The sequence below is a fragment of the Carettochelys insculpta genome, chromosome 1 (assembly GCF_033958435.1).
Source record: "Carettochelys insculpta isolate YL-2023 chromosome 1, ASM3395843v1, whole genome shotgun sequence".
NCBI classification, from domain to species: domain Eukaryota; kingdom Metazoa; phylum Chordata; order Testudines; family Carettochelyidae; genus Carettochelys; species Carettochelys insculpta.
This window is the reverse complement of record NC_134137.1, coordinates 379,441,894-379,465,691: the sequence shown is the minus strand read 5'-3', so window position 1 is coordinate 379,465,691 and position 23,798 is coordinate 379,441,894. Positions and strand designations below refer to the sequence as shown.

General features: G+C 58.0%; 1 protein-coding gene across 1 annotated transcript; it reads left to right on the top strand.

The window, feature by feature from the left end:
- The first annotated feature begins 2,619 nt into the window (after positions 1–2,619).
- NCAPH2 (non-SMC condensin II complex subunit H2) lies at positions 2,620–23,559 on the top strand. The gene is made up of 20 exons (XM_074984233.1): positions 2,620–2,727; positions 7,580–7,681; positions 8,150–8,205; positions 9,786–9,867; positions 12,536–12,607; positions 13,034–13,113; positions 13,847–14,001; positions 14,585–14,680; positions 15,052–15,176; positions 15,310–15,381; positions 15,699–15,765; positions 16,442–16,549; positions 18,722–18,775; positions 19,452–19,522; positions 19,780–19,888; positions 20,267–20,329; positions 21,585–21,640; positions 22,200–22,301; positions 22,850–22,999; positions 23,270–23,559. Exons 1-20 carry the CDS (start codon positions 2,620–2,622, stop codon positions 23,405–23,407), a joined length of 1,866 nt encoding a protein of 621 aa, XP_074840334.1. The 3' UTR covers positions 23,408–23,559.
- The last annotated feature ends 239 nt before the right edge of the window (positions 23,560–23,798 follow it).

Sequence of the window (23,798 nt, the reverse complement as noted above, 5' to 3'; positions counted from 1 at the left end):
CAGAGGGGGCCGGGCTGGGGGCTGGAGGTGGAGCTGGGCTGGGGGCACAGAGGGGGCTGGGCTGGGGGCTGGAGGTGGAGCTGGGCTGGGGGCACAGAGGGGGCTGGGCTGGGGGCTGGAGGTGGAGCTGGGCTGGGGGCACAGAGGGGGCTGGGCTGGGGGCTGGAGGTGGGGCCGGGCTGGGGGCACAGAGGGGGCTGGGCTGGGGGCTGGAGGTGGGGCCGGGCTGGGGGCACAGAGGGGGCTGGGCTGGGGACTGGAGGTGGGGCCGGGCTGGGGGCACAGAGGGGGCCGGGCTGGGGACTGGAGGTGGGGCCGGGCTGGGGACTGGAGGTGGGGCTGGGCTGGGGGCACAGAGGGGGCCGGGCTGGGGACTGGAGGTGGGGCCGGGCTGGGGGCACAGAGGGGGCCGGGCTGGGGACTGGAGGTGGGGCTGGGCTGGGGGCACAGAGGGGGCCAGGGTGGGGACTGGAGGTGGGGCCGGGCCGGGCTGGGGACTGGAGGTGGGGCCGGGCTGGGGGCACAGAGGGGGCCAGGGTGGGGACTGGAGGTGGGGCTGGGCTGGGGGCACAGAGGGGGCCAGGGTGGGGACTGGAGGTGGGGCTGGGCTGGGGGCACAGAGGGGGCCGGGCTGGGGGCACAGAGGGGGCCAGGGTGGGGACTGGAGGTGGGGCCGGGCTGGGGGCACAGAGGGGGCCAGGGTGGGGACTGGAGGTGGGGCCGGGCTGGGGGCACAGAGGGGGCCAGGGTGGGGACTGGAGGTGGGGCCGGGCTGGGGACTGGAGGTGGGGCCGGGCTGGGGGCACAGAGGGGGCCAGGGTGGGGACTGGAGGTGGGGCCGGGCTGGGGGCACAGAGGGGGCCAGGGTGGGGACTGGAGGTGGGGCCGGGCTGGGGGCACAGAGGGGGCCAGGGTGGGGACTGGAGGTGGGGCTGGGCTGGGGACTGGAGGTGGGGCCGGGCTGGGGGCACAGAGGGGGCCAGGGTGGGGACTGGAGGTGGGGCTGGGCTGGGGGCACAGAGGGGGCCAGGGTGGGGACTGGAGGTGGGGCTGGGCTGAGGGCACGGAGGTGGGGCTGGGCTGAGGGCACAGAGGGGGCCAGGGTGGGGACTGGAGGTGGGGCTGGGCTGAGGGCACAGAGGGGGCCGGGCTGGGGACTGGAGGTGGGGCTGGGCTGGGGGCACAGAGGGGGCAGGGTGGGGACTGGAGTTGGGGCTGGGCTGAGGGCACAGAGGGGGCCAGGGTGGGGACTGGAGGTGGGGCCGGGCCGGGCTGGGGACTGGCGGTGGGGCCGGGCTGGGGGCACAGAGGGGGCCGGGCTGGGGACTGGAGGTGGGGCCGGGCTGGGGGTACAGAGGGGGCCGGGCTGGGGATTGGAGGTGGGGCTGGGCTGGGGGCACAGAGGGGGCCAGGGTGGGGACTGGAGGTGGGGCTGGGCTGAGGGCACAGAGGGAGCCAGGGTGGGGACTGGAGGTGGGGCCGGGCTGGGGGCACAGAGGGGGCCGGGCTGGGGACTGGAGGTGGGGCCGGGCTTGGGGCACAGAGGGGGCCGGGCTGGGGACTGGAGGTGGGGCCGGGCTGGGGGCACAGAGGGGGCCAGGGTGGGGACTGGAGGTGGGGCTGGGCTGAGGGCACAGAGGGGGCCAGGGTGGGGACTGGAGGTGGGGCTGGGCTGGGGGCACAGGTGGGGCCGGGCTGGGGACTGGAGGTGGGGCAGGGCTGGGGGCACAGAGGGGTCAGTGCAGTGGGGATGGACAGGGGTCTGGGGAACAAGCAGGGCCAGGGCAATGCGGATGGAGGGGAGGCCAGTGCTCGGAGGCGGGCTGTGAAGTGTGGCTGGAAGAGGGAGCTGTGGGGAGGGGAGGGCCAGAGCTGGGGGAGGGCTGTGGGTCCAGGATAGGGGCCAGTGCCGGGCTTGTGTTGTGGCAGACCCCTCCCTCCCTGCCTGTCTCAGGGTGCAGGAGGAGTGGCAGCTGCTCCCCTGTAGCGCGCACAGATGCTCTGTGTAAAGTGGTGCCCAAGTCCAGAGCAGTCTGGCCATGTGTGAGCCCAGATAGATGCATCTACCAGACTGGGTCCTAAGGTGCCAGAGTGAGGTCACCTCTGCGCGTACCTGTTTGTGGAATCAGAGCTCAGGTTTGTAAAGGAAACCATCCCAACAAGGCCATTATGCCAGCCCGCACCTATACGGGCTGCTACCTTGTAAATAACACAATCAGTAATTTACTTTGCTTTCTTTTCTTAGCTTGGCTTGGTCAGTGTCATGTTCGGGTTTGTTTATTTACAGATATTTATATAGGAGTAAAATTAGATAAGTATTCTTTGTTTGTAGCTTTTCATGCACCCTGGATTGCACACAGGGGAATGTTTATGTTAAAACTAAAATGTGTTCTTTTCTTTCTTTCAATCTTTTTCTTTCCTTGCTATGAGTCACAGGATTTATGGCTATTTTATGAGAACAAAACTGGAGGCATTTTTGAGTTGACTGCAGGCTACAAATGACAGCATTGTCAGCAAGTGGCTGGAACTGTGCCTTCACTCTGTCCCCTCCTGACTGTAGGTTTTCTGCCTGGTTCCTGGATGAAATGTAACTTGCTGCACGTCTAGGGATCTATTATGATGGAGGATGTGGAGTCGCGCTTCCTGCACCTTCTGCAGCCCATCCGGGATCTCACGAAGAACTGGGAGGTGGATGTGGCAGCCCAGCTGGGGGAATATTTGGAGGAGGTAAAGCATTCTTTTCATCCATGGAGACCAGTATGGTGGGGAGGTATGTTGGTATCCAAGTGCCACAGTGTGCCTGCAGCCACGCAGCTGGAATTCCTTACACGCGGTGCTCGTTTTGGTCCTTAATATTCCTGGCCTCAGGCCAGCGCTGCTATATGGTCACTGGTTTTAGACTTTAAATATCAAGTCCTGGACCTCTGACCCATGTTAGTTTTGCGCACTGAGCTTCCTGTGAAGTGCTCCTGCATCTGCAAGAGTTTTCGCAATGATGTTTCTCACAGCACAGACCTGTTCTTTGGAGAAGCCCTGTCACCTGGGCAAGAGCTCTAGTTTCGCATGGGAGGGGTTGCAAGGAGGCTATAGGATTGTAATTCAAAATGATCTGGACAAGCCAGAGAAATGGTAGCACATAAGCAGGGTGAAATTCAATAAGGAGAAATACGAAGTACTCTGTTTAGAAAGGAACAAACAGTTGCACACGCTCAAAATGAGAAATGTCTGCCTAAGAAGGACATGGCAGAAAGAGACCTAGGGGTCATAATGGATCACAAGCTTGGAGTCAACAGGCTAACACTGGTGCAAAAAATCCCATACCTCATTCTAGGATGCGTTATTAGGAGGAGTGTAAGCAGGAAATGAGAAGTAGTTCTTCTGCTCTGCTCTGCCCTGATTAGGCTTCAGCAGGACTACTGTGTCCAGTTCTGGGTGCCACATTTCAGGAAAGATGGGGACAAATTGGAGATAGTCCAGAGAATAACAACAAAAATGATTTAAAGGTGTAGAAAATGTGACCTCTAAGGGAAGATTGAAAGCACTGGGTCTGTTTAGTCTGGAAATGCGAAGATGAGGAAAGGACACAACAAATTTGAAGTACAGTAAAACCCCGATTTACGTGATTTCAATTTCTGTGTTACTTGGATCAACGTGAGTCGAAATGAGCAAGTGACTGTTAAAGGGAAACCCTAGATGCCCGTCAACACGAACATGTGCTCCTGGGGGCTCAGCAGCAACAGTGGCCGGGGAATGGCCAGAGTGCAGCTCCGCCCCTGGGAGCCACCTGCCTGGAGGGGCATCCCTGGCAGCAGTGGGGGATGGGAGCTGACCAGACCACAACGCACTGCCCACAGCTCCAGCCCCCAGGAGCCGCTGTGGCCATTGGGAATCCCCAGCACCAAAGCAGGTGTGAGTTGGCCAGGCGGTGCAGCACTCCGCTGGCTCTGACCCCTGGCTCCCCCAGGTGGAGGAAGCAGGAGAGCAGCCACGTGGCAGGCAGCTGGGAGCCCCGTACAGCAGCGCCACTCCGTTTCCTGGCTCCCCGCCACTTAAAGGAGCCGGGAAACTGACCGGTGATGCTGTGCCTGGCTCTGGACTCCCTGCCGTTTATGGGAGCAGGGAGCCAGCCGCAGCCAGGACCTGGGGGACCTGTCCCGACTTTGAAATTTGATGTACGCATGGTTGCCCAGGAATGCAACCTACGTGTAAGTCGGGGGTCTACTGTACCTAGGGCTGTTTCAGAGAGGCGGGAGAAAAATTATTCTCTGTCGCGCTGATAGGACCAGAAGCAATGGGTTTAACATGCAGCAAGGGAGGTTTAGATTGCCCAGCTTCCTACGCTACGTAGGCTACGGCTACGCTACAAGGTAATATCAATTTTAAGTCAATTAGCCCGATTTTTCCAAGTGCTTGTCCTCACTGTAAATTTCATTAGCTCGATTTATGGAGCGCTAAAATCGACATAGTATCGAAATCTTAATGTAGTAACCTGACAGGTGTAGCGTTCAGTTTGAATTTACAATTCCAAATGAAGGTTAGTGAGGACACACCATGTCTTTAAATTGAATTCATCAGCCTCCAGACATGTCCCGTATATGCCCCACAATGCCCCACAGTTCTCCGCTCTGACCTCTTCCATCTCCACTGCTCTCAGGTGTGGAGGAATTAGGCAACAGGAAGACCATTTCAGTTCAGCACCTGAAAGCTCATGGCTGTAGGGTCATGAGAGGCTGAAAATACTTTCTTTTTCTTTGCTAGTAGTACATCTGTGGTTCTGCGTCTACCTCTGCTAGCTGCCTTTTTTTCTGTGCTGCCCGGTGCCAGCCACTGCCACCTGTACCTTGTGGCAGCTAGGCTGTGGGTGGGGGCTGTGTTGTATGATAGGACGAGAAACTTCTTTTCATCCATTTACATTTTCTGCTGCACCCCACATCCCCTCACTTCCCTCCCTCAGAGGCACCATGCAGTCTGGAACTTTCCTTCACCTGGCAGCTAGTCTGTGCATGGGGGTCGTGCTTGGATGAGAAACTTCTTTTCAGCCACTACTTTCATTTTGTCCTGACCCCCAGATCGCCTCCCTTCCCTCCCCCACCAGAGGTGCCACGCAGTCTGCAACTTTCCCATGCCCAGCCACATCACGTGGCTTGACCCTGAACCAATAAAAGGACATGCTGTGCAAGGTGCCAGGCGGTTTGTGCACGGTGAGGGTCGTGATTTTCAGATGCTGGCTGTAGCTGGGGCTCTTTTTGTCACCTAGGGGAAGTTTCCCTCGGTGGTCACAATTTTCAGGGCTGGCTGTAGCCTGGGATCTTTTATCCACCCAGGGAATGTCTCCCTCGGCAGTCACAATTTTCGGGTGCTAGCTGTAGCCGGATGTCTTCCTCAGTGGTCATGATTTTCGTGGCTGGTACGTGTTGGGTTCTTTTATCCACCCAGGGAAAGTCTCCCTTGGCGGTCATGATTTTCGGGTGCTGGTTGTAGCTGGGGTCTTTTAGTCGCCCCAAGTTGCACGTCTCAATGAAGGCAATGTGGCAGCTATACAGTTATTAGAGTTCTCGAAGTAAGGCCTGCAGCAAGGAATAGTCTTTTTTGGCAGGTCCACACCTGGCTGTAGTCTGGGGACTTTGAGCTGCCCCGAGCCGTATCTGTTTCAATGATTCATCTGAATTTCAGTATAGCGCCCATGTCTACTTACGGTCGTCTTTTCCAGGACGCCTAAATCCAGATCCAAGCCTGCAAAAATCCAGTGCTTTTGAATCCTGTTTTCAAAAGCCTGTCAGTTGGGACAGGTTTACTGCCCCTCCTCGCCACTCGATCATAAAAAGCATATCTCTTATAAAGGCAAGGCAGACCCCCATCTGGAAAAGGGACTTTTGTTTAACACAGAGAGGGAAAGAGGGGAACGAAATGTGCGAAGATATCGTCAGATATCCATATCTACTTGCGGGGCATGTTTTTTGCCCATGCTGCACCCCTGAAAATAGCCAGAATGCTACAGGGCTCAGAGAACTGTGGGATAGATTCCCAAAATACACTGCTGCAGCACTCAATTTAAGCCAGTTGTGAGTGGCAGCAATAAGTCAAATTTGTGGGGAGCATGTGGGAAGGTGAGGATGCTCAAAATTGAATTGAAAGAAAGAAATCGATAAAGAAATCGTTAAGACATCAATTTTAATAAATTCAATTTTAGCTTGTAGTGTAGACGCAGCCTAACTGTCAGGATGGTTAAACACTGGAATAAATTGCCTAGGAGAGGTTGTGGAAGCTCCATCACTGGAGGTTTGTAAGAGCAGGTTAAACACCCACCTCTCAAGCATGCTCTAGGTCAGGGTTTCTCAACCTATAGGTTGCAACCCATTTGAAAAGGGTGTCGGTCATCTGTCTCCCCCCCAGGCCCCCAGGCAGTTCTTAAGAAGCCATTCACATTGAAATGGTACTCAACTTCTTAATTAGCTTAACAGCCATCAGGTAGTTAAGCCAAACAATTAAATTAAGTACCAGTTCAGCCCATCTGTATGTGAAAAAGGTATAGGGCACAGAGCTAGGGAGCCAGAGGTAGGTGGAGGGGATGGGGGGAGTTGGGAGGCTTAAGCCTAGGGCTGGGGGCTGAGAGCTGGTCAGGGCTCCATGCCCTTGCCAGCTTCCAGCCGTGGGTCCCCCCACACTCAGACAGGATTCCTGTGGCTGGCGCTGCTGGCCCAGAGCTCTGCGCCCCAGCCAGCTTCTAGCTGCAGGGGTCAGGGTCTCCCTGCACCTGGCTGGGATTTCTGCAGCTGGTGTTGCTGGCCCAGAGCTCAGCACCCCATCTGGCTCCAGCCACGGGGATCAGAGATCTCCTACGCACCTGGTGGGGATTCTCGCGGCTGGCATGGCTGGCCCAGGCTCCGTGCCTCAGCTGGGCGCCAGCTGTGGTGTTGAGGGTCCCTGTGCCTTCTAGCTCCCCGACCCCCCCGCCCCTTAGTGTGACTCCTCTAGCCCACTCCAGCCCCTGAGTGACTCCTAGACCCTGTGTGACTCCCCAAGCTCCCGACTGTGGGGTTTAAGCTGGGGGAGCAGTTTGGGGATGACTCTTTCTACCACCACAATGCTGATTAACTGGAGTGGTGTTATTTTATTGCTGTATTTTCCTTTTTCTATGAAATAACTATTATGAATATGTAAACATGAGGGGGCACAATTTATATTCTTGCCTCAGGTGCAAAATTAGCTTGTTGTGGCACTGCCACCCTCTGCCACCGCACCTCCCTCCACTCCCTGTTTTTGAATTGCCTGGGTCCCTGTCTGGAAACAATTGGGACCTGCTGGTCTGGATGGTCCTAGCTTCTGCCATGAGTGCAGGGGACTGGACTTTATGACCTCTCAAGGTCCCTTCCAGTTCTTTGATGCTATGATTACAAGAGAACGTGATGGGAAAAATCTTGTATTCTCTGTTCACCCCTCGCAGCTTGTCCCTCAGATGCTACTGCAGCTTTGTTGTGGGTCTAGTACTTTGTCTCCTTCAAAATCTCTCTTCCTGCAGTGTTATCGCTCCAACCCAGTCTGTAAAATCGGCCTCTCTCTTCCTCTGTGTGTTCTGTAGCTGGACCAGATCTGCATTTCCTTCGATGGCGGCAAAACCACCATGAACTTCATAGAGGCAGCTTTGCTGATCCAGGGCTCTGCCTGCATCTACAGCAAGAAGGTGGGGGAGCCAAGGAGAACTGCTGAGACTCACTCTTGTTGCTCCTGCAGCGCTGGGAGAAAAGCTTCTGTGGCACTTGCCAGCCAGAGGCTTGTGTTTTGGGGGCTTTATTTGACTCAGGGGTGTAGGCCACCTGCATGTGTGCTGATTTTTTAATTGTAGCCCCAAAACAATCAACATCACTGGTTGCCAAATCCAGCCCCACTGTGGCTACCCCAGCTCTATTTGTATGTGGATGCGCAGCTGCAGAAGCTACGTCTGACCAGGTAGTACTAGTTTCTCTGGCAAAATGCTCCCCTAAGCTGGAGTCAAGGCTGAAAATGCCAAGACCTGCTAAGAACACTGAAGTTACTGAAAACAAACACTGGGGCCTCTTACGGGACCCTTGTCCACCTCAGCGCCTATCAGAGGCAGCTTCCCTGAGATCCTTCTATCTCAGCTGCTAATCCTCTTGCTTTATTTTGGCAGGTGGAATATCTCTACTCTCTTGTTTACCAGGCACTTGACTTCATCTCCAACAAAAAGTAAGTAAAGGCTTTCCTTCTCCAAGAGGTTTCCGCTTGTGAAGGCTGTCTGGGCTCAGGGCTGGAGGCTCCCACCATGACTTGTGCCTGGCCAGCTCAGTAGGCTAATACATATCTTTCAGTCCTGCAGCTCCTCTCCTTTTTATCACTCGTGTGCTCCTTTGCCGCTCACTAGTCTCTTCCAGTCAGGTGTCTGGCAGCACTCCGCAAACGCTAACTAATCATTCCAACACCCCCTTCTTTTAAATATCTTATTCCTGTTTGTGCATGAGGGAGGCAAAGTGATGCACCCAAGTCTACAGAGAGAGTCACTGGCAGAGCAGGGACCCATGAGTCCCAACTCCCTGCTCTAACCATAGGGCATACTACTTCTTCATTTGGTTTTAAACTGTGGTCATCCGGGACAGACTCCATGCTTGGTCTTTTGCTGGTTTTAATGCTAGGCTCTAGTGCCATGAAAGGCCCCTCCCGGGATTACGCTGAAGTCCATGGGTCTCTGGGCAGGCTCCAGGGGTCTTGGGTGCCAATCCAGCTGCAGGACTGGGGTCTTTGCTGGCACGATCGTCTTATCCTAATAGGCTTTACAAGCAGTCTCAGTGCACAACTTACGGTAGCAAAGACATGATGTAGCCCAGTGAGTGGAGTTATTAAACAGGATGAGGATCTAGGCGGGGTGGCTGAACGGATCTAGAATGTGGGGTTTTTTCAGGCCCTTGCTAACAGCCTGATTCTGTTTGGTAGCAGTTTTCAAATGTACCATGCTGCCTCTTTAGTAACTATCCCATCCCCAGTTCTAACTGGCCAAGGTCAGTACAGGCCTTTGGTGAAGAGAGGAGAGATCTGTTTAAGGTGCGCAGCAGCAGCTGTTTTGAGACACAAATGCCCCAAATAGGTGAAGCTCTGTTAACGGCTGTGACTTTGAATGGACACCTGACATCAGCCACGCAAACCATCCTCCCAATGGAGTCCACTTTGGGCTTCTCAGCTTGGCTCAGGGACACGTGCTGGGCTTTGCTAGGGCCTTGCAGAGTGGGGAGGGGCCTGCCGGGGGAGGGTGTTGGAGGGAGCTGGAGCTGTTAGAGTTATGGTGTGTTATGGTTCTCTCCCATGCAATCTCTCTCTCTCTCTCTCTCTCTCTGCACGCTGGCTGCTGCCCCTTGAAATGTGCCCTCCACTAACCCTTCCCCGTCGGAAATGGAATCAACTCCCCAAACAAGGCACATGCTGTGTTGCACAGGCATGGCCTGCTCCAGCTCTGAGCCATACCATACCTGCTAACAGGAGTCAAGGGCACAGTCACAGGATCCCATCAGGAGAATAAATTGTGGCCATCTCCCTCCTTGGTGCGCTAACGCTGGGCCCTTCCGCAGCACTTCAGAAGGACACAAGAGGTTCCCTTGCCCACTTCTGGGCTGGAAGAGACGCATTAAGTCCCTGTGTCTTTCCTCAGAGTACCTGTTGCACACGGGGAACGCCCTGACAATGGCTCAGACGTCCTGGGCTTTGCCCTGGGAATGTCCCACCTGAGAGTAATGGTTTTCTGTGGTGCCCTCTTGTGTTTTTCTCCTTCCCTGACCCAGGCGGGACAGACAGCCAACCTCTGTGGGGGAGGACGGCACCGATGCTGATGTGAGCACTGAGCCCCGGAGAGAGGAGGAAGAGGTAAGACTGGGGTGGGCAATAATATATTGGTTAGTGGTCAAGGGCTGCATTTTTCTTTGGAGAGGGTGCAGGGGCTGGGATGGGGGCTGGATGCAGAAGAGAGCTCAGGGTAGGGGCCTGCAGGATAGGGATGTTAAAGTTTAACCAGTTGACTGGTGAGAGGAGCTGCTCCAGGTCTTGGGGCCTGCTGTGGACAGCCCTGGTCTGCAGCGGCCTTGGGGCCTGCTGGGGGCATGGGACAGCACCATCCCTGCTGGAGTGGCCCCTGTCTGTGGCCACCCTGTGCACCCCTGTTTAATCGCTTAACAAATGAAATATGATTTTTTTTTACATGGCTAGTGCAGGAGAGGGGGAGGGATCTGAGAGCGGGTTTGGATGAAGGAGGGGGTTGTAACATGGGACGGGGTGCACGAAAGGATTCTGACCTGGCAGAGGGATGTAGGAGGGGTGACCGGTCTGGGAGGGAGGTGGGGTGCGGGAGGCGGCGGGGTGTCAGAGGCAGGCTCTGGTCAGGAGGCACTTACCTCAGCAGCTTCTGGCCAGCAGCACTCCGACAGGCTCCACTGCCTGCCAGCAGCCCCAGATCACTCAAGCCAGCTGGCTGGCTCATGTGGCTGTGCCCTGTGGGTGGGGGAAGTGCTTTGTGTGCTGCTCCCACCCCCAGCAAAATCACTCAGCTCCCATTGCCTGGTTTCTGGCCAGGAGGAACAGAGATTTTGTTGAGGCCAGTAGCAGCATGTGAAACTGGCCAGTGGGAGCAGAGAGATTTTCTTGAGGCTGGGAGCAGCACCCTAGGCTCTTGCCCCTCTGCAGTTGTAGGGGCCTGGTGTGGGCTGGAGGAAAAGGCTTGGTGAGCCAGATCTTGCCCACCTCCGGGTATGGTGTGTGGCTTCTCTGAGTGCAGTTCCTCCCTGCACAGGGGTAATGGAGGCAATAGTCCAGTGGTGTGCAGCCCAGGCCGAGCTGGCTACGTGACTGATAGTGACCTTGGGCTACAGCTTCAGGTGCCAAGTCTAACTGTGCCCTGCCTGATTGGTTGCTGTGGTCACTTGCTGTCAGGCTGCTTCCTCTCTGCCCAGGGGGTACTTCACTTCCCCTGCACTCTCCGCCCGGCCCCGGCGTCCTGGGCCTGTGGGTTTGGTCTCTGTAGCTACGTCTACGCTTGTGGTGGTGAGCGGAGTACTGAGGCTCCTGTAGCTGCACACCAGTGGGAAGGCACAGGGACCTGCTGGGCTTTCCCCTGCTGGCAGGACCTTTCGGCACAGAAGGGAAGGCTCCTACACTGGAGGCCCTCCTAAAAATAGCAGTGCAGCCATGGGAGGTCCTGCTTGGGCAGGCAGGGTATATCCCTTGGCAGGCACGTGGGGCACTGTGCTCTGCTTGCCTAAGAGGTGTCTCGCTGTCTACGCTGCTAGCTGGATGGGGGCGTATCTGTACTCTGCAAAGCCCCATATGTGTGGCCTTTCTGTCCCTTCATTGTATGAGTCAGAGCCCTCAGCTCAGCCCCAGAGACTGACCCCTTGACCTCTACGGCTTAGTCTCCTGGGACAAAGCTGTCTGCTGTGGGGCATGTGGGTGCTTGCCGGGCCATGCTGAAGGCTGCGAGAGCCATTAGCAGGTGACCAATACAGCAGCACTGCTGGTGGAAGCCTGGTGTGCGGCCCTGTGGTGTCCGTCCGGAGACCACAGGTTCCCAGCTCCGATGCCCTGGGGTAAGGGACGTTTCTGGGGCCTGTTGACACTTTGCCTTTGCACAGATAAGCGTGTTGGTGAATTCTGCTGGCTGCCATATTCTCGGGCAGGTCTGCTACGAGGCCAGCTGGCTTCTGAAGGAGTTTGCCATCAAGTATCTGGGAACCCATGGCCCCTGTGTGATATGTGCAGGGCTCCCATTGGCTCTCTGCCTCCTCTCATCGGTCCTGGGCTGTGATGGAGACCTGCAGAGCTCCTCTGGGTTGGATCTGGGGGCAGTGTGCTGGGGCGGCCTGAGCCTGGGGCAAGGAGTGGTGGGAGGAATGGCTTGGTGGTTTGAGCATTGGCCTGCTAAACCCAGGGTTGCGAGTTCAATCCTTGGGGCCATCTGGGGCCAAAAAAAAAAAAAAAAAAATGGAAAACAGAGGGGGGTGGGATGGTGTTTGGTTATGCCAAGAGGGCAGGGGACTGGACTTGACTCAGTGACCTCCTAGAGAGCCTGACCTGCTTTCAGGGCACAGTGGGAGCAGCATAATCTGTGGGCCATGGATTGCATGCAGCCCATTGGGGTTCTCTGTGTGGCCCGTGAGATATGTTGTTTGGTGTTGCCCATACGCAGGGCTGCCAGATTGTTTCCTGTCAGTATTACTACAGTGACGCGCGCACACAGCTTGGGCGTGTGGAGTGAGCTGTGTGTTAATTGCACAGGACACTGACTGTGAGACCCCCGGTGCTCCCTCTGCAGCCGACCAAAGCACTGCCCTGGTTCCATCGGCACACCCTGCAAATTCTAGGTACGCAAGTGCAGTTAGCGAGACTGCCTTGGTTACAGTAATGTGGGGCCCACTGAGAGGAAGAAGGGCCACGCGGGCAGCCCCCTAGGTTGTCCATCAGTGGTGCGGCGTGACTTTGCAGCACGTCAGAGACAGGTGGCTCTGTGGGTGAAGTGCCCAGTGGTACTGCTCTCTCCCTGCAGTTCCTCTCATTGGATGACATCAAGGACACCACTGGGGTGAGCGTGGACATGAAGAAGGATCACCAGCCTAGTGTGAGTGACATGCTCCCCATCCTGGGTGTCTCCCCCGCCCTGCTCATGTCCTTCTGCCTCTGGATCACAGGGCTTCTGAGACGAGAGGCTGCAGTGTCCTGTGCACCAGCTCACCTATCCCAGACACTCCTCTAACTGAGCAGTGCTGTTAGGGAGAACTCTGCCAGTGAGGAGCATTTCCAGCCGTTTGTGCAGCCAGAAGAACCCTCAGCAGCAGCAGCGGCATCCTGGGCTGTCAACAGCCGTCACCTGGCCAGTGAGAGCCAGTGTTTGTACTCTGGTGGGACAGCAGTGCCCAGTGCCCAGCCTGCCCCAAGAGCCTGAGCAGCAGATGACAAAGCCCTCTGTATGTGTTCCGGCTGGAAGGACCCCTGCCCTGCTCTCCCTGTGACGGGCAGCTGGGGTCACACTCCCCTACCTTTGCAGGTGGTGAACGTTGTTCCCTTGACTCCATTGGCCCTGGTACCTCCAGAGGAGACAGAAAAGAGAGACAACCCCCTGTTCAGGTAATGCTTCCCCCCGCCCCCACCCATAACGTAACTCTTCTCCTGTCATCTCCTTTCTGTCTCACTTGGATTTTCTCACTGGTGCTGTTGGGATCTGGCCATACTCAACGTCTGTGAGTAGAGGAGGGGGAACAGTGGGGACGTAACCCAGAGGGCGCCATTGAGTTCAGAGACAAGGGCAGGATATTGTATGAAATTCCTGGTGGGAAACGCAGATGGGGAGAAGAGTCCTGGAGGGACAAGCGTGGCACCAGCCAGGGACATCAGGAACCAAGAGGCAGTGTGAGATGGGCCATTGGGAGCCTGTGCTGGTGGAGGCCTTGCGTCCTGGAGCAGGGAGGGGATAGACCCTCTCTGTCTGGCTGGGAGGAGACCCCAGCTGAGATTCTGCACTCAGCTCTGGTCGCATTGTGCTGGGACGGGGTCTCTGCAGGTGGGGGGAGTTCAGAGAGCAGCCAAGTGTTTGGGGCTCAGGGGAACAGATATAGGAAGAGAGGGGAGCTAAGCAATGGGGGGATGCGACACCGGCCTGTGCCACTTGGAAGGGCAGGGCCAGGTCTCCCTGGCATAGCCCCCCGTGAGATCGATCTCACACGATGCTGGCTTGGGGTGTGAGTGGGCTACCTGCCACCCAGCATTTCTGCCATGTGTGGCTCTCTTGCCCTTCTTCCTCTGGCTGCCCAGTGCGAGGGCGCTGCGTCAGAGCAGCGTTTGAACAGCTTTCTCCTCTCAGCCGCAAGGGGGAGATCCTGGCCAGCCGGAAGGATTTTCGCATGAACACGTGCACCCCTCATGCCAACGGCGCCTTCATGCTGGAGCTGGCGGGCCTGTCACCCATGCAGTTCCTCCAAGCACGATGCCAGGCCGGGGACTCCGGCAGTGCTACAGGTGCAGAGTTGGGCTGGGGCTGTCCCCTAACCCTTCCATAGCCACTCCACAAAGCTCCTGCGGGGGTGCAGGAGGTGCAGAGCCCCATCCTAGTCACTGCTACCCCTCATCTGTGGAGAGGCCCTTTCAGCATCCCCTGTCCCCATCTGTTCCCTGCCACAGGCCACGTAGGCTGCTTAGCTGCTGCGTGACTCCCAAGCAGGGCCTGGCACGCGCTCCCTCCGCTGGGCTCACCTCCAGCAATGATGCTGTGGGGACAGTGACAGAAACTTGGTGCACCACGGCCTGTGTGGGAGCAAGATGGGGTGTCCCACAAGGCAACAGTTGATGGTCCTGTGATACCTTCTGTGGGTTCCAGCCTTGTGCTAGGTGTTGCTACTCCACTCCTGGGGACTATGGGGCAAGCTGGCTGTTCAAATGGTTCTCATTTATGGCTGCCTGGAGTGAGCCTTGGTTCCCAAACCAGCATCTATTCCAGGGGGGGCCCTCCAGGGGCCAAGAGCTGAGACCCCAGTGAGGCAATGCTTTGGGGACACCATTAACAAGTCTCCCTGTCTGCCCCGATTCTGTCTCCCCTCGCCAGGAGGGCAGACTCCCGCCCCGGGATCTGGAAATGTATCTGTGGAGGCCAGTACTTGCAAAATGCCTGTCCCAGTCCTGGACTTCTCCGAAAATGAAGGTGAGCTGCACTGGGGTACTGGTAGTTTTGGGTAGGACAGTACCCCCAGCTGCAGGGCATGTTGGGGATGCGCAGATTCTCCCAGGCAGCCCTGTATGTGTGGCCAGGGGGTGGTCGTGGTGCTGGTGGTGGGGGAGGGCAACGTCAGAGCCTGTGGTATGGACCAGGCTGTGTCTTGCTCCCTGAGGGCTGCAGCCTCTAAAAGGCAGATCGGGGGGCTGTTTTTCTGGGCTGGAGGAGAGTTTCCCTCTCGGGAGCAGCGAGGGCAGAGGATGGATGGGTGGCGGGCTTTCCAGGGATGGTTCTGGCCCAATGGATGGAAAGGGGACCCGTTTCTTCAGGGAGTGACCCTCCCCCGCTCTCTCTGGTAGGTGCCATGGCACCCGAGTGTGGTGACGATGGGGAGGCAGGAGGAGGAGGTGACGACTTGCCTGATGCCCCAGCAGGCAGCGTGGAGACCAGCCCTGCTGTTGTCGAGCACATTCAGCTGCAGAAGGTAGAAGTGCCATCACTGTGGGGAGGTGTGGCTGCTGCACTCACTCCTATCCAGGGTCCCCACAGGCCCTGCTGATCACTCTTGCCTCTGTACCATGCTATGGAAGCTAACTGCCTTGTTCTCTGCCTGCTAGAGTGTGCCCAAGAGCAAGGGGTACGTGCTGCGGGAAAGGGCCCCTGCCACAGAGCCCAGCGCTCACATAAAGGTGAGAGAGGCCCCTCAGGGCACAGATGGAGGGCAGCAGTGTCCTCTGGGGATGAGTGCTTCCCAGGTAGGAGCTCAGGTAGAGGCTGGTGGTCTGGGAGCTCCCCACTGCTCCATACAGCAGGGAGCAGCTGCCAGTAGGCACAGGCCTTAGAGCTAATCGCAGTGGCTTCTGAACAGACTGCCTGGGCCTGGCTTGGGTGACACTGGCTGCTGCCTGCCTGCTCAGGGAGGGAGGCTGCATGAGAGAGCTGAGGGGGAACTGGCAGCCTGGCCCTCAAGCTGCCGCATTGCCTGTTCGCTCGTGTTCTGTGTCAGGAGATGCTGGATCCATGGCGAAGCCTCGACCCCTTTGCTGACTCCGAGGACAAGCCCTTTAAGAAAGGTGAGGAGGGGCTGGGTGACTTGGCGTAATGCTGTCTGCGGTTTAGTAGCTGCCTGGCCATAGCAGGGCCTGGGGTTAGCTCCAAGAAGCAGAACCGCTGGGAGCAGGGAACCCTGTATCTTCAGAGCCTCTGGGTGTCCATGGAGCAAACTGTCCTTCCCACTAGATGGGCGTGGCTAGGGAGCTGCTAATGTGTCAGCTGCCCTGCTGAGCTGAGCGGGGTGACTTGCTGAGAGCACATGTCCCAGCCAGCCGGGCCCAGGGGCTTCTCTGGGAAGGGCCCCGCCCTGATGGAGTGGCTGCACCCCAGGCTGTCAGATATCATGGGCTGTGCTTTGACATTCTGATGCTGTAAAGAAAGGGACCTGCCTGGCCAGCCCCGGCCCCAGCCTCGCCTGCAGGGTTGCTCTGTGCTGAGGAGTGGTGTCAGGCCCTGGCAGCGCATCTTCAGGGCAGCAGAGCCACAAGGAGCTTGTAGGTGCTGCTGAAGTGAAAGGAGCCTGGTGTGGGGATTGTGCTCACCGGTCTTAGTCCTGGGGCATGTGACTGCTAATGCCCACCCAGGGGTCTCCCTGAAGCCTGTGCCCAGTACTGGGGGCTGCTGGTGCAGAGACAGGCAGAATCTCCACGCCCCCCGGCGGCTGCAGCTCACTCCGTTCTCTGCACCTGGTTCCAGGCAAACCCATCTCAGTGCCACGGGGCCTGGACGACATGCCCGGCAGCAAGCGGAAGAGGAGGGCACCCTGTAAGCTGCAGGACTTCATGAAGTGGTTCACTGCAACCCGTGAGTGTCTTTGCTGCAGCCTGCCCCTGGTGGGGCTGACGCTCCCAGCCTCAGCCTCCTAGTGCCATGGCTCTGTCCGGGGACACCCTTTGTCCTGCCCGTGTCAAATGGGGACCTTCCCCTCCGCTTTGGCAGCCCTGTACTCAGCCTGTTTTGGTGGGGGTCATGGAATGGGCCCTAGGCTCCATTCAGTCCCGTCACCAGCACCAACTGCAACAGGAGGTGGCAGAAGCCCACAGCAGGGCTCTGCGTGTGCCACAGCAAGCTGGTCCTGAACTCTGCCATGTGCCCTGGATTGTGCCATGCCCAGGGCAGCAGACAGGGACTTCCCCAGCTGCATAACAGATGTTGAAAGGCAGTGTGGTCTGGTCAGCCTACTGTGATATCAAATTCCACGTGTTCAGGTCGCACCTCCCCCTGCCCCAGGTCCGCACGCACTAGAGACTCTTGCATTGCCCAGGTTAGAACTGCCCGTGGACTGTTGGGTCGTGGTGGGCGCCTGTGAGCTTTGGGATGGCGGGGAGCGCTAAGTCAGGGGATAGGCCATGCTAGTCGGGCAGCAGTGAAGTGGTTAATCATACTGATCTGGTAAGCGCCATCATCCCGATGCCGAGAGGGCCAGATTGGAAGGCATTGGTGTGGAGCTGTCGGGGCAGGCTCCCTGCAGATTTGGGTGCACAGAGCTGCGTCAGTCATGGTGGGTGACATTGCTGAGAGCTCGTAAGCTTTCTAGAAACAAAAGCTGCCGGGAGCCTCAGAGTGCTGCCGGGGAGCAGAGTTCCTGACTCCCGCCTGTATGGGACGGTTGTTCCCAACACCTCTCAGTTCCTCTGGCTTCTGTTCCTTGAATGCTCTTCCTGCCCAAGAGACTTGGGGGTGTTCTCATCTCCAGCTACGTGTCTAGGGCCCTCTGAGCTCACTGCTGGGGAGGACAGAGCACAGTACTTGGCTGCCTTGGGCTGCCCTTAGTGGGGTATCCGGAGAGAGCGGAGTCTGGGGTGACCAGCCCTAGCTCGCTTGCATCCGTCACGGGGGTCTCAAACTTCAGTGCATTGCAGTCCCCTTCTGACGGAGACTACAACACAGCCTCAGCAGCCTGCCTGAGCTCATTGCTGGGAGTGAGGGGGCCCAAGCCCCACCCTCCCAGAGTAGGGGGAATCGCAGGCGGAGAGTCTATAACCTGAGTTCCACTGCCAATGGTTCAGCCCTGTGTGGTGGGGCTCAGGCTTCAGTCCCAGTTGCCAGGCAGCTCTGGTGACCCCATTAAAACGGCCACAACCAGAGTTCCCCCAGGTCCTTCTTCTGTCCCTGGTGGAATAAATGTTATTACCTGCACAAAGGCATGTGCGGATTGCACCACCAATGGGAACATGCCAGTGGCTGTGGGCACTCTGCTAGTCGGCTGGGCGGCATTGGATCTCTCTTGGACAGCCGCCCAAGTGCTCTGCTCACAGGGAACACTGGTCGCAACCCACTTTGGGGTCCCAGCCCCACAGCCTGACAACCGCTGCTCTGTTGGGCCCTCTCGCTGCTGCTTCCCCAGCGGTGTGGGGAAGGCTGCCTGGCCTCTGCAGAGCTGGTTCTGGTAACCCTGTAACTGTGCGCGCTGCCCGGGCTGGTAAAGCGGCTTTGCATGGCCACAGGGGCTCACTGGGAGGAGCTGGTGTCGTTGTTATCTGGCATGATGTGTTTGCCCATCTTAGCTGGGCCCTGTATAGGTGACAAGGCTCCAATGCCACAGCAAATATATCACCCCTGAGAGGCCAGGCAGGTGTCCCCCCACTGACTCCTGGGGACTGAGACCCAGAGATAAGGTGACACAGGGAGCCTGGCAGAGCAGGGACTTGAATACTGGTTATGTCAATCCCCAGCTGGTGCCAGAAGCAACAGGTCAATCACATGTCTGTCCTGAATCCCACTACTGGACAATAGTCCCTTGAATTTTTTTCCATGTGTGGAATAAGTTTTGTGTGCACTGTCACATATGGGTGTGCACCACCAGTGCAAACATGCTGTGGCCGCTTTGCTAAGCAGCTGGGCGGCATTCAAATCTCCTGGGTGCCCATCCGGGTGCTCAGTAGCTCCAGCTGATGTTTGGCTGGTGTCTTACCAACGGGGCTGCCCCCACAGAACCCACCTGTCTAATGCAGCTCGGTTGTGGTCTCTCCCTAGAGCACGACAGAGCTGACAGTACAAGAACTAAGAGGAAAGGACCCACATTCGCTGGTGAGCGGGACATGGCTGGTGATGTGCGCATGAGGCTACCTCCTTCTCCTCCTCCTCTGCCTGTGCGAAATGCCCCTGGAGCGAAACTAGAGCGCCCCAGCGCTTCCCAGCCTGGAGTGCTTCCCTGGGCTCCTGTGCCCAGGACATGGTCTGCCTCCATGCTGCGGTGGAGATGGTAGCTACTCCTGGGGTGGGATTCTCCTATGGACAGGGCCACTCTGCCTCTGATGAGGTGGGAGCTAGTTTCCGCAAGGCCTTGTCTGCACAGGGACTTGTTGGCCTTGCAGTGTCTCTCAGGCATGCGGATTTTCATGGGGCTCGTTCCATGTACTTTTCTGGCTTAGCCCGGCCCACAGCTCCCCTGGCAGGAGACCCAGGCAGCGAGGCAGAGGTCAGGGATGGACTGTACTTTGAGCCCCTGCCCTGGAGGCGCTGGGTTACACCGGATTGGGTGGGACGCTCAGCCAGCTGCCTCACTGCAGAGGGAGGGGAAGTGCATGCCCCGTTGGCTGCTGCAGCTCTTGCCCTAAGGCTATGGCAGCGTGTGCTGACCTGGAGCCTGCCCTTCCTTCCGGGCGAGGGTTGAGCCCAGCCAGGCCAGGAGCTGTGCCAGGTGTCCCCATCTCCACCATCTGCCAGGCGGGGCGGTTCCCAAGCTCCTGCTGTGTCTTGGCAGATTTGGAGGTTCTGTACTGGAAGCAGCTGAAGGAGCGGCTGGCTGCGCAGAGGAAGCTGCAGAGGAGAATGGTGAGGCAGCAGTGGTGGTGGCGGGGGAATGTGGAGGTGCCCTTGGTCTGCCTCCAGTGAGCACCCTTGCTGTGCTGGGTGGCACTTGGGCAGCCACAGGGATTGGCCAGCGAGTGGGGAATCCTTCCCTGGTGTGCCGCCTCCCTCCTGGCAGAGACCAGGTGGGCAGCCCCACACGGTATGCACCTACTCATGGCTCTGCATGAAGGTGCTTGAAGTGAGGCCAACGGGGATGGCCGGCCTGTTCCCTCTCCCAGGGGCTGCTGCTGGAGAAGCCTCTTCAGGAGGAGGAGCTGCCAGAGGAAGCCGAGGTGGTGGTGGAGGAGGAGCGAATGGACGACTACCTGGACCACGATGCGGGGGCAGGTACTCCTTACAGCCAGGGGCCATTTGTGCGCCCTGGGCAGAGGATCCAGCTACTCTGCCTCACTCTGGTCCCAGGAGGCCTGGGCCAGTTACTGCCCAGTGGGGGGTGACATCTGCTATGCGGGGCCCAACAGTGCTGGGGCTGTTTGCAGCTGCTGGACAGTGTCTGCTCTGGGCCACACCTGAGCTAGACAGGCAGGCGCTGTGCCCCTGGGAAATCAATCAGCACAGGGGTTCTGTAGTGTGACCCCTTTGTCCTCTTAAGTGGGGGCAGGGATGCCGCCAATCCGCCTAGGCTCAGAGACTCCGCGCTCAGTGCGTGGGGAGCTAGGCAGGAGCTCCCCACCAGCCCTTCACCAGAGTCCTCTCTTTCTGCAGGTGACTTCCTGGAACAGGGCATCCGGCCGGAAGCCCCAGAGCAGCTGGCTGAGGGCGACCTGGGTAACAATCCCCTTAGATCCCCACAGCGCTGTGTCTTCTGCTCCCCCTTCTTATCAGATGGGTGCGGGTGCATTTACCCCAAGGGGCCTGGGCAGGCAGTGCGCACCACACAGCGTGGGTGTTGTGTAGCTCAGTACCTGTGGAGTGCTGCGTCCCAGCCTGCAGCACTCTGCCTTGCAATGGGCACTGCAGGCTGGGACCGTGGCAGTCAGAGTTCCCTTTTTCCATCCATAGCTGGGAAAAAATTCATGATGTGCACCCAGGGATGTGTGCCGCCCATACAAACACGCGCCGCCCGCGGTGGGCCGCTCTGGGCAGTCTGCTGACTGGCTGGATGAGCTGACTCTCCTGGGTGGCCGCGCACAAGTTCAGCTTACTGGGATCGCTGCTTGCAGCTAGGGTAGAGAGGAGTAGGGCTCCACCAAATTCACAGTCCCTTTCTATCAATTTTGTAGCCACAAAAGTCAGGCAATTTCATTTGTTCAGACATTGACCTGTCTCAGAGCTGGGAGGGACCTTTGGAGGTCATTGAGTCCAGTTTCCTACCCTCTGGGCAGGGCCAAGCGCCATCCCTGGCTCATGGTTTTTTTGTTAATTTATTTGCCCTGGCCCCCTAAATGGCCTCCTGAGGGACTGGGCTCACAACCCTGGGTTTAGCAGGTGAATGCTCAAACCACTGAGCTATTGCAGGTGACACATCAGGGTGTTGTAGCCCTAGGCTTCCTGACCCAAAAGGGCGTTATGGGATTGCCCCCTCACTTCTGTGCTGCCTCCAGAGATGGGTCTGATCTCCTCCCCCTCCCCCTCATGGCCTTGCACCAGGACCCATCTGGCCAGGGGGTTCAGCAGAACCTGCCTGTCTTAGGAACCACAGGGGTAGCCGTGTTAGTCTGGATCTGCAGAGCAACGAAGGGTCCTGTGGCACCTTATAGACTAACAAAAGTTTAGCATCTAACAGCAAAGTTAGACCAGCATCTGAAGAAGTGAGTTAACTCACGAAAGCTCATGCTCTAAACTTTTCTGTTAATCTATAAGATGCCACAGGACCCTTCGTTGCTCTGTCTTAGGAGTGTGGCCCAAGGAATCCCTGAACGTGTGTGTTTGCACACATCCAGCTGCTCAGGTAGCAGGCTCCACACTCTTCCTGGGGACATCATGTCCCTGTGAGTGGGTTGGCAGGGTGTCCGTGACCGCTCGCATTGCCTTGGAACAGCAGCACTGCGGGGCTCAGTTACCGCCTCCCTTTTGCTTCCAGGCCCCTGCGCGATGCCAGACTCTCTGAGCTATGAGGAGCTGGTGAGGAGAAACGTGGTACGTACCGATCCCCGGGGTGGTGAGGGGCAGTGCCACCTGTCTCACTGCCTGGGCAGCTGCCCCCTTCCTGCTGTACTAAGGGCCATGGCTTTCCAGAGAGGCCAGTGAATGTTCACTCCCTCCAGCCCTGTTAGTGGCGGTTGGGCTGGACTTGTAGCAGGTTGGGAGCCTGGACCCAGCTGGGCCAGAGATGGCATGGGATTCTCTTAGCTGTCTGATCCCCCATTTCAGGGCCATGCAATTAAAAGCCCATGAGGGCCAGGCCAGAGCTTTCCACCAGAGAAGGGGAGCTGGCAGGCTCTTCCATGGGGTGGGTCCTTGGTGCTGGCGGAGTAAGCACCACCATGCCCATTGCAGCCAGGGTAGCAACCCCCTGCCACTGCTGCCTCAGGTGTGAGGAGGTGTCCAGATAAGCAGCCCGTGTACAAATGCTGGCTCGAGCAACCTCTGCCCAGATCTATTCCCCTGCTGGGGAATGGGAGCGAGGCACAGCTGGGGTGGGGCTGGAATCAGCCCTTTCTTTCTCATCCTTGACCCTCCAGTTCTCTACCCCCAGGAGCTGTTCATTGCCAACTCGCAGAAGTACGCCCGGGAGACGGTGTTGTCCCAGCGAATCCGTGAGTGGGAGGACAAGATGGGACCCAAGCTGCAGGAGCAGGTGAGGCTGGCACATGGCAGAGCAGGAGCTGAGCTTGCTGCAGGGCTGAGACAGGCAGCCAAAGCTGGGAGGGGCCCCAGAGGGATGGAGTGCGCAGCAGAAGGCTGGGAGTGAGGGTGGGGCGGGTGTTGCTGGAATTACCCTGCTGCTTCTAGGGCTGGGTGGATGGGGACACGGCCCCTGTGCTGCTTTGGCAGAGCTCCCTGCAGGGAAACCCATGCATGGCATCTGCTCCTTTCCCATCCTGTGGGCTTGAAGGCGCTGCCACCCCGCACTGCACTACAGACTGTGTGTCTGACTAGCTGCTACCTGGGAATAAAGGGCAGCAAACCCAGAGCGAGAGCCAGGGCTGGGCAGCTCCCAGCACTGCTGCTGCCCTCTGGCCCTAGGGCCCACCACAGCTCTGGCAGTACCCCGCAGCCCTGCCAGGACAGACAACAACTGTAACATGGTTCAGGGGAGGGGGCTGCCTGGGGCAGGAGACAGCCAATGTTTGCTGGTGAGCCCTTCCAGCGCCAAGCGCAGCACCTGACACTGCCCCCCTGCAGGAGGAGCGAGCTGCCTTCGACATCCACAGCTATGGGGATCAGCTGGCAGGGAGCTGCGGCCGCCTGGGCGAGTGGCACTCCTTTGCCAGCCTGGTGGCAGGGAAGCCGGCCTTTGAGGTGTGTCGCTACATGTTGGCCTCACTGCAGCTGGTGAGTACGAGGGCTCCAGGCTGCCCCAGGAGGGGTGCCCTGTTCCCACAGACAGCAATCACAGCCTCTCTCCTTTGCCGTGGGGCAGGCACTCCCCTGCTGCCCTCTCCCCTTGGCTCAGAGCACACAGCCAGCGCCTCTGCTTGCTGCAGCCTTACCAACCTGTCCCCCCCAGGTCTCTGCCTGCTCACCATGGGCAGGTGCAGCACCAGTGCCTTGCCCCACTCCTGGATCCCACCCCTCCCCTCACTCTGCTGTTGCCCCCCACAGGCCAATGACTACACCGTGGAAATCAGCCAACAGCCAGGCCTGGAGGAGGCCGTGGACACCATGCGGCTGCGACTCTTGACCCAAGAGCGAGCACATGAGCGATTCCGTACCTACACGGCCCCCTCAGTGTCTGACTGACAGCCCCTGCGCCTCTGGGGGATGTGGGATGTCCCCAGGCGCTGCTGTATGCCTGGAGCCCTGCCCTGCCCTGTGTATATACTGCCCTGTACAGCCTCTGCTTCTCCCTTTGCTCTGTCTCTTTCCACAGACACAGCCTGTGCACTAATAAACCATCAGCCTGGTGAAGTGCTTTCCCTGGTGAATGGGGGGGTTGGGCCCTGCCTGTCAAGACAGGAGCAGGCTCCACAGCATCTAAACAAGCTGCCCACTCCTCTTTCCTGAGCTGAGCTCAGCTTTGGCCCCATGCTCCTCCGGCTGCTGGGTAGGTGGAAGTGCTCACAGGTCCAGCAGACTCCTGTGTTTTCACTCCTCTGCCCCACCACATGCAACTGCATAAAGGCAAGGGCCT